We start from the raw sequence: 17,622 nt of genomic DNA on the forward strand, positions 1-17,622 counted from the left end.
AACCCTCTGCAAAGTGAAACTTGAAAGGGCTTTTTGGGGGTTAAGACCTGGTTTTAAGGTTAGGTTAAGAGTTCGAATTAGGTATTTAGGTGTGAAAGTTAAGGTTAATAATGCATTAGCATTATGTCGATGATTGTCCTTGTAAGGCTGCTGCGTGAGAATGTGTGTGTTACTGCAAAAAAAAGAAAAACACCTTCTTCCATATAAGCAGTCTAAATAATTTAATGCAATTGAAATAAATCACTAACATTCAAACAAGCACACTGACACTGCAACACAGGTTCTACTCAAATGATACAATAAATAAAACAATGTTTAGCTTTTAAGTTAATCCACTCTTCACGACCCTAAGGATACATTCAAACGACGTGTTTCGGAAAGCAAACGCTCAGGCCTATTTTTAGAGCATGCAGTGAGCATGCCCTGCTATGTGTGTGCGCATGCAATGTGAAAACATACTAATTCTATTCCATTTCCACTCAGTTTATTAGACAAAATCACAACTGTTGACACTCGCACAAGTGTTGCCAGGATTCTTATGTGCTGAAGAGTTAAAGACGACGCCACCATTTGTTTAATGCAGGCGTTTGTTTAGATTATGTCTGTTATCATTTAAGAAAAAAAAATAAAAAAAGTACTCATCCCTAGTATTTTCCATGAGAAAAATCCCTTTTACTTTACTTGTTGCATTTTCACCTTAAAGATAATAAATATTTTCAACAAAATATCACCCACAGGCAGACTAAATCTAGAAAATAGAATTTTTGACTCTCAAATCAGTCCAATCCAGAAAAACGACAAAGGAAAAGTACGATTCTCTCTTTAAAAGAATCCCAGTAGTAGCCATCTTCCGCTTCCTGTTGATTTCCTCAGATCTGTCTTGAACAGCTCTTTTCTTTTCTTCCTGACAGCTTATCGTATGTCAGTGGCAGTTAAATGCCACCAGTAAATACTGCGCACACTCCCTCTCACACACAACCGCTAATCAACAGATGCATCTTATACATCCTCTATCGTAATCTGCACAGGAAACACCTCTGCAAAGAAGGCCAAAGGAGGTCCGTTGCACGGTTCGCTCACGCAGCTCCGCGCTCAGTACAGGCGTCCGTGACCCCGTGGATTCTGTGCCTTATCATCCAATGCACGTGCACGCTGCAGGGTCATAGGTCGAGTCATGGTTTGCGCCTCTCCCTCATTGTGAGGTGTGAGGCCTCTGTGTGACTCTCCTGCCTTCTTTGTTGTCAGTTCTTCCCCTGGAAGGAGCTCAGACATTCCAGTTATGGATTTCTTTTCTCAACGTCCTTTCTCTCCCTCTTAACCCGCTGACTTTGCTTTCATCCCTTTGTTGCGTCGGTGGCAAGGCTCTCCAGGAGAGTTCTGTAAACGTCAGAGCGGAGGAACCGCGGGTACGAGTCTCTCTCCATCAGCCCGAACACTATCTTCTGAGCGTCGTCAAAGCAGTGCATGGTGGGAGTCTTGACATTCCTTTTGATCTGCTCTCGGGTGTGATAGTCGATGTTGATCTGCAATGTGAGACATGAGATAGGAATGAGGGCATCCGAGCCAAGAGCGAGGTTGGAGCAGGCACTTCTGTGCGATACTCAGTAAGCTCCAATCTCCATTATTCAGTCTGATCTTAGCGTACACAAAGATTCAAGTTCATGTTTAAATGTGTATGAATGGAAAAAGCCCTCTGTGAGTCGCATTACCTCTTTAGGAGATTCTGTTTTGATGAACTGCTCGTAAATCTTCTTGGCTCGCGAGGACATTCTGAATGAAGGCCTGATCTTCTTGTAGTCCTCACAGGTGAGCCAGAACTCAATATTCTCGTCGCTGTACTCGGATTTGAGAAAGCAGCTGAAGGTAGCCAATCCGTCTGAAGAAAACGACAGAGAATATACCAAACGTGAAGCACAGATGTAGTTCTCCTTAAATCCCTATTCTCACAAATATAACTTTCTGCAGTATTTTCATACTTGGGGGAGAATGCAACCTACATTTAGACTCGAGAAGCCTTTCCAGTGACTGTGACCATTGTTGGACATCTTCTAAACTTAGCCTGCTGGGAGAGATTGCAAGTTGGATTACTCAAGCAGAATCAAATTTGGGGGAAAACAAAGCAAAGGGAGAGAACAGCAGAGGCTGCGAGGGAACAGAAGCAGTCCAGTCAAGAAAGCACAGCATTACGGGCTTATCAAATTTGTACAAAAATGTCAAGTCATGGGATATGATGGTGTGTGCGTGCATGCTGTGCCAAAGCAAACACGCTGTCTCTCGTTCATTTGAATCCTTTCATGATGCCATAGATGGAGATGATAGGAGCAGGCTGGCTATTTTAAAACTGAAATGTATGCAAAACACTCCGTAAGTCTCCTTACCTCTCTGAGCCTGATGAGTGTGAGAACATGCACTGGAGTCGACACATGAAGTCCTTTCCTCTGTGTGAAAATAAGAAATATGTTATCATTTATCCCTTGTCGGAATGTGGTGAGTCTCCGTTAGTGACCAGAGGAGAGAGTGACGTTAGGTTAGAAAGCATTGTTAACTTTAGGTTATTTCCCGGAAACCTCACCAATGATCTTTATAATACAGTATTTTCCTGTTTGTGTGTGTGTGGTTTTAGTCCTTCAGGGTTTGATAAGAGAACCTGAAGAAGCAATCCCTGTTAAACATTTACAATGACGGTAAAGAAATACGTTTTTCATGAAGCACCGAGTTGGCACATTTACTGGAAAGCCCGGCTGCTTAAAGTCAAAGTTTCACTCACATGTTCTTGTTTCTCCTCCTGTCATCTTTGTCCATGATGAAGTGCTGGGTGTTGAGTGATTCGGTGATTAGGCTGCTCATTGTTTGATTAAGTCCACACTCTCAGGTTCTCGATGCTGGTCATGCTGCGGCTGCGAGATACTTAGGAGGGTTCCCCCTGCGATGGGGCTTTATATACCAAGGTTTCCTGTTGCTATGGACTGGGGCTGCTGGGATACATCAGCAGCTCAGCCCAGACTCAAGAGGAAGCACCCCCTTCCTCCCCCTCCCCCTCCTCTTCTCCCTGTTCCTCCTTCTTCTCCTCCTGCCTCACTGTCAGAAACAACACATACTCACACTGAAGTGAATCTATGCCTGCCTCCTCTTGTTGCCTTCCTCGCTCTTATGTCTCTCTGTTTCCTTTCCTCTCCTTTCCATCTGCTGCTGTAAAGTCTTCTGCACACTGGACGAGCCAAACAGGCAGTCTCTGGCTGAAAGCAGCCTGTGTTCACATTATTTTTAAAGATGCAAATGACAGTGACTGTGATAGGCAAATTGTGACCTTCTCCCACTGTGTGTGTGTGTGTGTGTGTGTGTGTCTCTGGATCTTATCTGAGATGGGCCGGAAAAAAAAAAGGCAAACCTGTTGAAAACAAATGGAAGGATCCTCTTCCCGCCTCTCTGCAAGCGAGAAAATGTCAACTTTAATATATATTGATACCACAATTTGGCAGGAACTCGTGCAACTCCAGCCATTTTCAAAAAAGAAAAAGAAAAAAAGAGGAAACAAAAGAATTGATTGCAACAGAGTCTCAGCGAGGCAACGGGAAGTTATGACGTCATGGCTACTCTCTTGTTTCAGCTTCGAAACTATTACTTCACTGCTGAAAAACTTGAAACAAGGTCAGAGTCACGAGCTGAATCTTTTCATGAGAGTTAGAAAATGTCCAAGAACAAGTTGTGTAATGAATAAGGCTACACGGCTAATTCACCTCGAAATGAGAAGAAAACGCGACGTCAAATTCGTTTTTGGTAGTGCCCCCTGGTGGCCATTTGCTTTGCCCCCTGGTGGCCATTCAAGAGAATGTTTGTTTCAGGCACTTCTGCATTGGCTTCACTTTCTGGACCCTCAGATATTCTTCATGTGCAGTCTGTAGTGGCAGCAGAGGATTCTGCTGATGGTTGGAACTGAAAAGAGTGCAAAGTGTGCAAATCGCCAAAATTCAAAGTGGCCGACTTCCTGTTGCGTTGAGGCCATGGTCCCGATCTGTGTTTTTGTTCCTCTTGGTCTATAACATGTTCCCACCAAGTTTTCGTAAAATTCAGTGCAACTTAAAATTGGCTAATTTTTCACATTAGGGGGGGCGCTATAGAGCGAGCCCTCGGGCAACACATGGGTTCGGCCAATATGACATTTTCGCCCCAGTTTCCAGAGTTTTTATTCATGTTAATCCCCTCAAAGATGACCGCAAAGCCACTGGATAATAATCTGATGATAAAAATACGTTCCATTTGGGCCCTAACTAGTGCCGTCTGACCTTTTTTGTCAAACAAAAAACTGATTTACACAAATGGGCAGATCGACGATCGACTGTTTGATCTATGAGATGAAGTTGTAGTCGTCTCTTTTCAGGGGGACATTCATTGTGCTGCATTTAGTTGTTGACATAGAAAAACCTACAGATAAGTTCAATCCCTGGATCAAAATCAGCTGAGAGAGCTCGTTAGAATGAGTACACTTGTGGCACTAAACTAAACTAAATGAACATATTTGAGGGACGGCTGAGGTAGAGCGAGTTGGAGATTAAGGAAGAGAGTCAAGGTTGAGATGGCTTGGTCACGTGCAGAGGAGGGGATCAGGACTATATTGGACAAAGGATTTTGAAGATGGAGTTGCCGGGGTGGAGGAACGAAAAGAGAGGAGGAGGACATGAGGACAGTTGGTGTAACGGAAGAGGACAAGATGGAGGCAGATGATCCGCTAAAGGGAGAAGCTGAAAGAAGAAGAAAAAGAAGAGGGATTGGCTAAAAGTGACACAGTCTTAAGTAAACTGAGTGAAAAATGACACCCAGAAGAACATGTTTATTTCTTCATATCGATGCTGACACTGTGTCTGTATGAACCTCTTAAATTTCTGGTCATTGTTAGCGTGTTAAAGCAACGGCTAGCAGCTTCTGAAATTCAGTCGCATTTTTAACAGGTTGACCTGTATTTTAAAGGCTTGCATATGTTAGAAAGGAGACTATCTTGACCATTGGTCGATGTTTTTTCTCCTAAGAAGGTGTGCAGGTTTTTGTGAAGGTTTTCTCCTGTTGTGAAAGGCTTGCATTCCCCCACTAATTCCGATGTAACAGCGGTATGAGGATGAATCCGTGAGATAACAAGTAGTCTGATACCCTCTGAGCCAACATGGCTTCTGCCAAAGAATCCCAACAGTCTTGATTGGTTTTGTGTTAAACTGAGAATATTCAGCTTTACCTTGTCTCCTTCTGTATCACAATGCACTTCTCCAACAGAAGTCACGTGTAACAAAGCTGCTGTAGCACATTTGCAAGAAAGGCGGTGGAGGACCGACTGCATGCAAATGTAGCCACCCCACAGTCCCTTTCTCCATCCCGGTCAGATGTGGTTCAGCGCATTTGACTCTGAGGTGAGATGCTATTGCATACAGAACAACACAGTCTACTGTTCTTCCTCGGCCACAAAACACGGGTAATATAATAGCGTGACGTCCGATATTTTAGACACAATGTTCTTTGATGGATGAATTTCATTCAATTTCTGTCATGGTAATTGAGGGATATTTACTATTTAGTGTCAGTTTTACAAGGAGACAATATCCTCTTAAGAAATTCCAGCAAAAAAATGTAATTACCTATAAATCAAAAACACATGACAGACTTTCTTTATTTTTACATTCAGTTACCCTCACTGTTGAATGCTTTACGCTTTAAGGAAGTGGAAGAAGATTTACCACAGGAGTGGAGTAGTCACACAAACTTATCCAAGTCTCGTCCTGTTCCCCACCTGATGCCACAGGGCTGCCCTGTTACCAGCTGCCCTCTGGCTTTGGCTTCACTGTTGCCACTCTCCCTATTTTTGCCCAAACACGGTGAGAAGCACTGAACCAAACACCAAAAACAACGAACGGAAAGCTGTCCCCCATGTCAGTGTGTTTTGACACGACCTTTGTTTTTTCCCACTCTATGTCTACAGTTACACTATTGCATAACAGAGCGGTGTGCATACACATTATCAATAGCCTTTAGCATTCAGATCTGGCAGTAAAGTTCCCTGCGTGTAAACAGTCTTGACGAAACAGCACCGTGCCACAGATAGCGCTCACTTCCTTTTTCATTGCCATGGTGACCGTGCCGGGGCTTTGGGAAAACAGTGACAGATTGTGTGTGAAGCACAAGTGCGCCGTGTGATGCGGGAGACGTGGGACCTTTGTCGCGTATATCAGGAACAGCCCCTCACACCCCAGTGGACCGAGAGTTACTGACGTTTGACACGGAGACTGTGGGCGCTCGGCACAATCGAGATCAGAGCGCGCTTTTTCTTGTGACACCTGAGAATGTGCTCCAAATGTATGACATTTATATGCAATTTTATTTTAAACACAACACTGGAAACAAACTGTGTGTTCATTCCAAATTGAAGCATTATTAAACTTAAGATGAAAGCTGTATAATCCCCAACCCAAAAAAAACAATTTAATCCCAGTTTTGTCAGGGTTATGGTTAAGTTAAAGTTTAAGGTAAAGTCTCAGGAAGATAAGTCGTGACATCCAGTCATAATTTACTGTGACTTCAAAATAAGTTGAACCTTTTATTAACAGGGAAAAAAAAAGGACGATCCTCATTAATTCATGCACAGTTTTTCAGGTTGTATCTGTGAAGTAAAGCAGCTGTGCATCGCTGTCTGTGTGTGATGAGATTATTCTCCTAACAAGGCAGCACATTCAGACCGATCTGTTACGCACCAGGTTGTCTGATGACTCCGGTGTTGTCGTTTAAGCCCCGGGGTTATTATTAGCTGCCTCAGTACTCCCTTTTTAAGGCACACTTTTTAGGAATAAGGCCATTTACAGAACAGAGTAGGATCAAGGGTTACTGCAGGGTTACTTTTTTCCACTTTGGTTAACCCTTAGTGCTGCTGCGTGGAATCATCTGTGCACCTAATGAGAGGTTATATCACACATGTGACCAAAAACAGACACTCCTTGCCGGGTGAGCTATGGAAACTCTTCTTTATAGTCATGCCCATCCACACACACGTCCCGTTAGTCAATCAGATAAATATAAACTCAGACTTCTGACTATGAGGAGAAGGAAGATACAAGACTGTCCATTAATGCCCATTTATGGAGCTCTGAGGTTTTATTCTGCACATCAGAAAGCACGTATCGTTCCGTATCATTTCTCACACCGTTCTCACAAGCCGACACTTTCACTTAACGCATTTTAAACAATAATGAACTCCGCAGAGTCGTCTAAAACGCTCACATACTGTGCATGCAATCGTTATTTCTCCCCTACATACGAGCACATTGTCCCACTTACATTTACTTTTCTTCATCATTTTGAAACATGGCTCCAGTTTGCTTCCAAACTTAAAGAACACTACTAAAGAACACTACTCAGAAACAGAAAGATGTGCCAATTGAAATGCAATGTGGACCCGGCGACTTTGACGGAACAGCGGCTAAATGTACCACATAGACCCGGATTTGAGCTTCAGACTACGGTACGCGTCTGAGAGCAGGAATCTGGGGCAAGAGTCTCTTTCCATCAGCAGGTAAACATGTTTCTGGGCCTCGTCGAAGCATGAGCGGCTCGGTTTCCACAAAGATTTCTTGATGTTCTCCCTAATGTGGTGGTCGACATTGATCTGGAAGACAGAACAATGAAGAAATGTCAATATGCTGTGTATGTGAAGAAGACGCTTAAAAACAATCCTTTTATGAAGCTATCCGCTCTCTGACTCTTCAGACATCGTCTTCGAGTACCTAGATGAGAACTCTTCCTCCTTCCTTATTTTTGTTAGTCTTGTGAAAACACAGCACCGGCCAGTAGGGAAGTATTAAAATAGCATTCAGTCCCTCCTTAAAAGAACATTGTGCGATATTATCAAACCACTCTTTCAGACACCCTCGCCGTTGGACGTGTTATGTCTCCTTGCAATTCAAACAATCAGGAAATTGCAACCTTGCCATCACCAGTGGCACGAAACCAAACAATGTGCTGCTTTAGATTTGTTTTTGAGTCAATGGATGAGCCGTTCAACCGAAATTCAAGAATTCCAACGTCGTAACTAATGCACAAAACATTCAGTTTGCCATTTTGACAAATAGCAAGTATTTAAAACATCAATGTTTGGCGTTTCGAATGTTTGCTGCATTCCATTCCATTCAAGTGCAGCGGGTTGCCAGATTTTCCGGAATACGGAAAATAAGACGCTGCCTTTATTCCACTGTGTTGTACTGTGTTTATGGACAATCGCACACACAAACATAAACTCGTGTGTATTGCTTCATGGATTTAGAGTTAGCGAGATGCCTCTTCACCTCAGTGCAATAACAGTGAAAAAACACACAACATCTACTACCACAGACCGTTATTTTAATCAGTTGTCATCCATATTGCATCATATTTATTGATAATGTGAGGGGTCAACGCTCGTGTGTTGCAATGTTACTCTCCCCTATTTTGTAATATTAGTTTGAAACATGTGGTTCATATTTGGAGAAACAGAAGAGGTTAAGGGGGCGAAGATTTTTTGTGTAGAGTTTTGTGTGAAGTTGTTGTTCAGTCAGATCACTTCAATGTGATGAACCACCGACCCCTGAGCGACTGACCTCTCTGCACGCCATGGGACGGATGAACTCGGTGTAGATCTCCTCTGCTTTCCAGTGAAGTTTGTCCGGCGAGTCGGTCGATCTGAAGTCTTCACACGCGAGCCAGAACTCAATGTTTTCCTCGCTGAACTCGGACTGCAGAAACGTGTGGAATGCTGCTAAATACTCTGAGGGAAAAGATTTGAGAAGTATGTTAAAAGTGTGTTTTCCCTCATCGGTTAGAATTCCAGAAAGAACTGTCGAATGACATCATGCTATTTTGATTGAGCCTGTGAGCTTCACATGACTCTCTGTGTTTCTCAATAACCGTGACAGTGACATTTTTACGCTGCACAGAGGAAGTGATTTATTTTACGTCACGAGAGACAGAGGTAACGGCAACATTGCACTAGTTTAGCTTTGCATAGAAACTCGCGTGATTTAATTTCAGAATATAAACAGACATGGAGGTGGATTGTCAGCATCGCGTGCTGCGACGTTTCGTGCTGAAAAACGCAAAATAACTTGTGGATGAAGCCACGGCTGAGAAGACAGTATCAACTTATCTTGTACAAGTTACGGTTCCAAACAATTTGAAATCAGGAAGACCGAACTGACGTTAGTAGTGTGTCTGTTAATCCCTCACAATACAGGAACATTTGGCCAGATAATCTGTTCAAATCAGCCAGATCACGGCTGATGGGATAAACACCTCTTGTCCCCACCCACCCCTGTGCTACCAGTGTAGACACTCAAACACTCCCTCAGCATGGTCTGATAGTATTGCTTGACAGAGCCTGTTTTCACATGAAGGTACGTAGCAAACAAATACTCATTACATTGTTTCTGTTCACAAACAACATTACAACATCAACAATGACAAAAAGCACACAAACAGACAACAAAAGTTACACACTGCATCTTTAAATGTGTTTTCAAAAACATACTTTTATCCTGTAACAGTTTTTCCAGAGTTGGGTAGAGTTCATGGTCGGTCTGCCAACTGCAATATAAGGATAGATAATAAGAATTATCCTACAGTATATATACATACATTCAAGTTATTCTAATAGTACAACGCAAATTACCCGGGTTTTGAAGGATATGGCCCATCGTTTATTTTCTGCACCTTTAGGCCCTGGATGTCTGTCTTACGCCTCTTATAATTAAGAACAATATCAATCCTGCAAAACACACGGCAATCAAATTCAATACCAAGTTTCCCCCAAACGCCCTCCGACTGTCAGACTGTCGCGCGCTTACCTTCTGGGCCGCTTCACATTTTGCATCAGATCCCTGATCTCATAAAACCGAATCTTTGAAAACAAAAGTTTCGGCATTTTAACATCGTTTGTTAAGCGTTTGTTAAAAGGAAATCCTGTGAGGAGTCCCAGTTGTTGGACGTGTCGGTGAACAGGCGCTGTTTCCTCCTGTGTTCACTTTTAACAAGGCCGGGCAAAGGTGTCATCGCGATGACGGGCGAGGGCCTGCTGGTACAGGTACCTAAATGCCTTTGGGATAAACATTCAGCTACTGCTCACACTCACTGTTGTCACTGACTCACCGCTGTAAAATTCCAGGTGAAAGGGCATTTATTTTGACTCCGATTCCTGGAAAAAAATGGTCATTTGTTGTTGGCTCCGCGTTGCTCATGTATGTACGTGTACATATGGGCATTTTTATGTGGCAAATATTTGAACATGAAAGTCATCAGGAGGACACTGTGTGGCGGCTCTGAGTGTATTTGATGATACACACCACCACACCACAGAATAGATCCCTGGGCGTGTTCTGCAGGGGTTGTGACCTTTTTTGTGGATTATATGAGGTTGTTGTATTAGCAAAACATGTGAAAATTAATATGCAGTTCAATGACTTATAGAATGTTTGCCTGTTGCCAAAGTCTGACATTTAGAATGTTAAAGGGCCACTTCACCCCAAAAAGAGACTTTTTTTTACTAATTTCCAGCGATAAAATGTGTTATTTGATCACCAGACAGACACAGGTCTCATTCCCACAACAGCAGAGGATTGCAAAAATACACTGCCCTGCACCCACTTTGTTTCAGTCAAGTTTTATGAGTAAAAAATCAGTTAAATAAATACAAACTGACCAAATTTAATCCAACTTTGGTATACAATGTGAAATGAACAATCACATGTGATTTTAAGTTTATTCCTCATGGACAAAAATGAGTGAAGCAGTGGTTGCAGACCTATTTTGTCCTGCTTTCATAAAATCTTCTCTCTTGTGACAAAATATAAGCTTCAGAATCATCTGGAATATGAGGACGTGAATGAGCAACCTGTTGTTCAAGGTTTAATGTGTTTAAAAGTATTAAATGGGGTTATAAAGCAAACAATATTGAAGTAACTGATAATTGACAGAACAATAATTGTGATGTTAATGTAAAGTGACAGTCACGGTCCACTTTATTAGGTACAGAGTGTGTTCAGAGATGGTCTCCTTCATATCTTGGTTGGTTTTGGACGATTCTCTTGTTCTCTGGTTGCGTGTGAAAATCCCACTAGATCAAAAACTATTATTATAAATGATGCCATGTTCATAGTCACTTCAATCAACCTTTCTTCTCCATTCTGAGGCTTGGTTTGAAATTCAGCCGGTCGAGTTGCTGCGTTGTAATTGGTTGATTATTTATCTGTGTTAGCACTTAGCTGTGGAGATGCAGAATGCAGTGGCTGCATGGGGAGTGTGCGTTTGTAATGGAACAAAAACAGTTATATAAATAAGCAAATGCAAGCTAATAGGAAAGTTTACATCATACTGGTTTGAGTGGGTGTGGGTGTTTATGTGGGTGTGAGTGGTGCTTTACAGGAGTCCCTCAGGGAGCGCTCTATTGTGGAGACTGTAGGTGTGCTGAAGTGTACAGTAGGTTCTTCTCATACTTTCCACTGTAGACCAACAAAAGCTGCACACAAACGTGTTCGGGGCTGTTAAGTGGCCGACACCCTTGATATTATATGCTTGATTGAAGCGTGAGTTCATCGGGGGACGTGAGAAAGATGAGAGTATGCAAAAAAAGGAGAGAAAAAGAAAGTGACACGGCTACATGATCAGCTTGTGAAATGGCAGATGGTGTTGATGAGGCAGTTTGTATTTACCCTTTTTTTTCTATTAATTATATATATATATATATATATATAGATGTATATATATATATATATATGTATATATATATACACATACAAATGACAAAAGTCACTTGGACTAAGGAGTCCTGTGACAAGCCAGACGTGCTGAGTTAAAACAACAACTTTTGACATAAAGCTTAATAGAAAAAAAAGGGTAAATACAAACTGCCTCATCAACACCAGCTGCCATTTCACAAGCTGATCATGTAGCCGTGTCACTTTCTTTTTCTCTCCTTTTTTGCATACTCTGATACATACATATATATGTGTATATATATATTTATATATATGTATATATATATATATACATTTATATAAATATATACATACAGTACAATTTAAAGCTCATAATTGATGATGTATTGTTATTGTGATCCCCATTTCAAGTTTGGCGTTTCAAATGTGTGGCTACATGCTGCATCCTCCATCTAAAAATGGGCTCTGTCGAGACCGTGGTTGGTGGTTTTCCACTACACAGTCCATTACTTATAGTACCTGAAAAGCCTTAAAAAAACTTGCGTTACTCTCCCACATTTAGCTACAAAAGGTCTATAATCTATATTAATCAGCACTGCGTGAGCTCATATAGCGAGGGCTTGCAACATACATTTGTTTATATTTAAAAGGGATTCCCCACAGTTTAGTTGTTTTTTTATGTGTGCGACAGAGGCACAAAAAAGACCTGATACTTTCAGTAATCAATATCGGTTCCGGTTGTTTAGTTTTAGTTTGTATCTCACATCACACATTCATGCAGATACAAGCACACACACAATGGACTACAACTAATACAGTATATGCAGGGGGGAGTATAAGTCATCAAAAATAATGAATACATGTTTTTAAAGTGACCAAAGGACTTACTCATGACCTGTCACATTTATCTCAGTGGAGTCTTGACGCCAGTGTTTAAACCACAAGTTTAGTATCTTTTGGTGATTTACTGGCCTTATAAAGAGAATTATATCTAAACCTATCTATATCTTTAAAGTCTTCATTCATCATTTAGGAGACCACATATTCAGGCTTTACAAAATGTGTTTCTTTTTTTGTGTTCTTATTTAAATTGACCATTTTTTGTTTTATTTTTTGTTGACTGGACTGGACTTTTTTTTTAAGGTTTCTAAGCCTATAAGTATTTTGCTGAAGTAACTTTGCTGGAGTCTATTGTTGACTGTTTTTTTTTTTTGCTTTGTTTGTTTTTTATAATATCTGCACTAGTTGCACTGTACACTTACCTCAATCTGAGGTAAGTCATGGTTGCAACAAAGCAGAAATCAAATAGCGGGGCGGGACATTTTCACTTTTGTGGTCGCTATAGTGACACATCAGATCAACACGTCCACACAGTTTTGCCTTTTGTTATATGAGATATGAGAATAACCTGGCATTTGAATCACAGACGAATGGTTGAGTCATGATTACACACACAGAGTTAATTTCCCCTTCTGTGGTATAGTTGAGAAAGAGAGAGAATACAGTAAGGAGTAGACAGTGTTAATGTGATAGACCTGGACATTCTGTCAACATCCATTACAATCCTGAAGCCATTATGTCTGATGATGGGTGAGACTAAAATCATAATAGCTGAGGGAAAACAGTACATATTGGGCCTGATTTGACGACGTAGTTATGATAGAACTTATAATTATATGTATATTTAATGACTGACTGTAACTGAAAACACTGTAATTGAAACACTGCAGCTTTAATAACACGGTCAATTAACGCATAACCGCAGAATAAAAAACGCCAAAAGACCCAAGTTTGACCCAATTTTTATGATTTTATGATTTTTTATGATTTAAAAAAAATGATTTTTTTTTTTAGATTGATTATGGACACATAATGCGTCTGTGTCCAAAAATACTGCCTGCACTGTGACGACAACGAGGCGACTGAACACGACATGCGTCACCTCGGCAGCCACACATCAGATAGAAATCTTCTACTGCCACCACTGTGTGCTTAAAAATAAACCAATTATCTTGTGAAATGCACACGTCGATGAAAAGATATAAGCCAAACCTGTTCAACAGTCATTCCTTTGACATGAAGTCCTACTGTATTTTTAGCCTGTCAGCTTTTTTTTTTATTTGTTTTTTTTTTCTTCCTCGTTCATCAGAATTAAACTTTATTTCTCTTTTAATGTTGAGGAAACCCAGTTGTCTGAAAACCTTCCTCAAAAAAAATCCCCATTATTCTGAGCACTTTCATAATCTCTGCTTTTCACAAACATGTTATTTAATGTAATTGTAGAGTAGAGCAATTCAGAAAATATTAAAATATATATGAAAATGGACTTTTAAACCAAGCATAATAATAGACTTTACTGAATAATGGGAAACTTTGACTGCTCATCTTTTGTTCACTAAACTCTATTTATCCTCATTACTTTCAATTATTCTGAGCACTTTTTTATATATATTTCATCCAGAAGAAAACAACAGATGATCTACTTTTTAATAATTTATTAATGAGAGCAAACATAGCAAACTATCAAGCTGCTGCATGGTTTTACGGTTAAAATTCAGTTCTTCTGTTCACTCCAGATTTCCCAACTGAACCTGTTTTGTTTTTGTAATCATGCCGGATTCACGACTTGGTTGGAACAAAGGCCTTGTGTGTGTGTGTGTGTGGGGGGGGGGTTTTCTCCACGTTCTCCAGGTTCTCCGGTTTCCTCCCACAGTCCAAAATACATGCAGTTTTTGGGGGTTAGGCAAAACGTGACACTCTAAATTCACTTTCGATGTGAGTGTGTGAGTGAACGGTTGTTGTCTCTGTGTGTGGCCCTGTGATGGAGAAAACCTGCGCACGCACAGGGAGAACATGCCCTTTCACGCTGTATGTCACCTAGGATTGGCACCTGCCCATGTGGAGGACCTACATGTGGGCGATAAAGTGCTAGAAGATGAGTGAGTGAATATCTACCTTTGCTTACATATACTGTACACTTTTCTGCACACTTTAAGATCTCCAGTGCTCAATGCCAGTAGAATAAACAGGCATTTTGAGCTGATTGTCAGTCTCATATGTGTCATATTCTTAAATTATTACATTTAGACTAGTTTATAATGTGTGCTTTGGGGGGTATTTTACTGTATAATAATGCCTTCAAGTTATTATTTTAGACAGTTTGACCCATTTTGATAGAAATCACACGCTCACAACACCAGAATTCCCCCCCGCTTGTCAGCAATATCCCATTTTTCATCTGGCAACCTGTATAACACCAGGTTTTTGACATTTTCAGGGGGGACTATTGTGACACGAGTCTGACATAATAATGGGAAATCATGAACTATTTCGTCAGACTGACAGGAAGTGTGCTCGACGTGATGTTGTCTGACTGATACGAGCACAGACTTAAGCTCCGATGTAGGAAGACGCCATCGCGTTGTGATGACGAGTATAAAAAAACAGATATGACAGAAAAGTATGTTCTACGTGTGTCATGTGTTTCTGCGGTGAAGTTGTATCTGATGTGACTCACTCGTTCTTTATGAATTGCAGCACAGACCACACTAAACACTGGCACAGTGTGGTTTGTATGTGTGAATTATGTGAATCTATGCGGGACCTTCTGTCGTCTGAGTCACCAAACACACACACAGTCTCAACAGGAAGAGGTGTTTTTTGTAATGTATGTAATGACACTCCTCCGAGTGCCGTTCATGACCTTCGAGCGCCTAGAGCCGTGGTTCTCAAGCTGTTGTACGTGTACCACCAGTAGTACGTGTGCTTCCTCTGGTGGTACTTGGCGGAAAGAGCAGGAAGACTGTTCTACTGTATATACCATATATATGTGATCTGAATAATAATAATTAAATAATAGTACTTAGAGTCACATGATCTCTCGCTCCACCCTGATGTCACTACTGTCTTCTTCGTTGACGTTCTCTCAATGTGATTGTTTGCTTTTGCACTGGGATCGCAATTGGATTGGTTTACGTGGGCAGAGCTGTTCCTCGTCTGCTGGAGCCTGAGGGGGAAAAAATAAAACAATACATAAAAGTATATTACATTTCTGTCAATAAAGCCTTCTAAGACTGGACCTATAAATCAATGGAGCAATTGACATCAAAGTCATGGATGAAGAGTGTTGCAGTGGCAGTGAGTGAGCGAGAGAGAGAGGTGGAGAAACGACAGAGCAGATTTTTATCACTGTGTTTCTCGCAGACGATCACAGCTACAGTCACTCGAATGTCTGTGTGACCCCGTGTGGTCATGCCTGACTCCTCCTGATGTCTGAAATCCGTTTTTCTATCAGGCCGGACAAATCTTGATGAGTTACCAGCCGAGGAGGAGGAGGAGGAAGAGGAGGAGGAGGAGGAGTGAGGACATCAAGTCCAGTGTATCTCCATTGAGGAGCTAACTTTCACATTTCGACCCCATAATAACGTGTCCTCTTGGGTGACATGTTATAATGGTTTGTGCTTATTATGAGAAGTTGTTTTTTTGTTAAAGCCGAGGTTGGAAAATGTGTTTCCGAAACCCTTCTTTATCTTATTTATGCCAAAATCGTCCTCTGAACAAAGGCCCTCATCTCCTTTCGTTATAAACACGATTTATCACTTTATTCAGACTGAGTCATACCTGTACGCCCCAGTGTGGCCCCGCCCACGCTCTCACAGTACGTGACAGAGAAAGCAGAGAAAGTGCAGCCAAAATTCCAACTTCCAAAGGAATCACGTCCATTTTTGAGGGCGGAGCTTTGTTGACATATAGATTCTTCTCCGGAAAACACCACTGCTGCTGCTGCTGCTGCTGGTTTTTCGTTGGAAAATTCTTGGGAAACTATTTTTTTGTCCGACTGGGCATAAACAGAGTCCCTGCAGAAACAATGATGCATTTATTCACTTCCTCATTGGTGATTATCAGCAGCTACGATCGGCTGTGAGCGAAAAGGTCCGTTAACACGCGAGCCTAATAAAACTTTTTGAAACTAAACAAAAACAAGTGGCGAGAAGGGAATCCACTTCCTGTTTACATCAGCATGCGTCACATACATTATTATAAAAACAGATGACTTCTGAAATGGAATAGAATGCTTGTAAATAAATATTGCACTGTATTTCATGATAGTCTCAAAGCTTTAATGTTTACCGGAGCTAAACAGTGGCCTCATTTTTTTTATTTGCAACTGTTACGTGATCCGTGAAGTCACGTGGAGCCATTGTCAGCTGCCTCATGTCGGACGAACCACAGTTGAACAATATCGCCACACAATGAGAGCTGTAATCACCCAGGCGTTTGAACATGTTTTCACTTCCCTTAGATATATAGATTTTCGAGGCGTGCTGTCCTCCGGATCTGCCACCACTTCGCTGTGGTTTGCACTTCGTGCCCTCCCCCACCACCCCACCCCACACCGTGGCAGGGCGGACAGACGGGCGGGGGAATCAATGTTGCAAGGGTTTCACCAGAAGTCGGTGTGGAAGTGAAACAGCTCTCCGCTGCTGAGGTTCATGACGCGTGAAGCAGATTTAGGAGAGAGACACACTGACTCCTATTATTCCAGACAGAAGTCTGCTTCATGTGTGTTTTACCTTATTTCCTAATCTGTCTACCCACCGACTAATGACTAATGAATCATGTCGATCAAGTAATTTTACTCGCATTACTGTAATTAAGTCGATTTTTGTGTGTCCTGTATTTTACTTCGTCTTAAATCACATCTGCTAATTAAAAAAAAATAATAATAATAATTGTATTGGGGCTAATTAAGGTCCCTGAGTGAGTGAGAAAGTTAAAGCATTTGTGACCTTTGACCCACGTTGAATGATACATTATGTGTTTACGTATTTTATTTTGTCAACACTTTCATTTGTAAAGGTTTGACTTTAATTGAAAACAATTAATGTGAGATTTGGATTTTTTTGAC

The 17,622-nt window shown here is 41.3% G+C and overlaps 2 protein-coding genes and 1 long non-coding RNA gene across 4 annotated transcripts in view; all 3 read right to left on the minus strand.

Moving 5' to 3' along the window:
* Window positions 1-204: 204 nt before the first annotated feature.
* Window positions 205-3,996, minus strand: LOC131465144 (regulator of G-protein signaling 13-like). 2 transcript variants are annotated; one of them, XM_058637518.1, is made up of 5 exons: window positions 2,768-3,996; window positions 2,379-2,438; window positions 1,998-2,059; window positions 1,710-1,876; window positions 205-1,523 (listed from the first exon to the last, which is right to left on the minus strand). In XM_058637518.1, exons 1-5 carry the CDS (start codon window positions 2,845-2,847, stop codon window positions 1,335-1,337), a joined length of 558 nt encoding a protein of 185 aa, XP_058493501.1. In that variant the 5' UTR covers window positions 2,848-3,996; the 3' UTR covers window positions 205-1,334. The 2 variants fall into 2 exon arrangements, with proteins under 2 accessions (XP_058493501.1, XP_058493500.1); XM_058637517.1 differs by having other exon boundaries at window positions 1,998-2,062; window positions 2,768-3,481.
* Window positions 3,997-7,095: 3,099 nt separating this feature from the next.
* Window positions 7,096-10,050, minus strand: si:ch211-117l17.6 (regulator of G-protein signaling 21). The gene is made up of 5 exons (XM_058638712.1): window positions 9,849-10,050; window positions 9,674-9,769; window positions 9,533-9,588; window positions 8,607-8,773; window positions 7,096-7,639 (listed from the first exon to the last, which is right to left on the minus strand). The coding sequence occupies exons 1-5, from the start codon at window positions 9,923-9,925 to the stop codon at window positions 7,454-7,456; spliced, it is 582 nt and encodes a 193-aa protein (XP_058494695.1). The 5' UTR covers window positions 9,926-10,050; the 3' UTR covers window positions 7,096-7,453.
* A 5,199-nt stretch (window positions 10,051-15,249) lies between these two features.
* LOC131465955 (uncharacterized) overlaps window positions 15,250-17,622 on the minus strand; it is a 29,206-nt gene continuing 26,833 nt past the window's right edge. Inside the window, exon 3 of the long non-coding RNA XR_009241357.1 lies at window positions 15,250-15,720. This is a non-coding gene — a long non-coding RNA (uncharacterized LOC131465955). The remainder of the gene's footprint in view (window positions 15,721-17,622) is intronic.

Source organism: Solea solea, chromosome 9, assembly GCF_958295425.1.
Source record: "Solea solea chromosome 9, fSolSol10.1, whole genome shotgun sequence".
In the NCBI taxonomy this organism is placed as follows: domain Eukaryota; kingdom Metazoa; phylum Chordata; class Actinopteri; order Pleuronectiformes; family Soleidae; genus Solea; species Solea solea.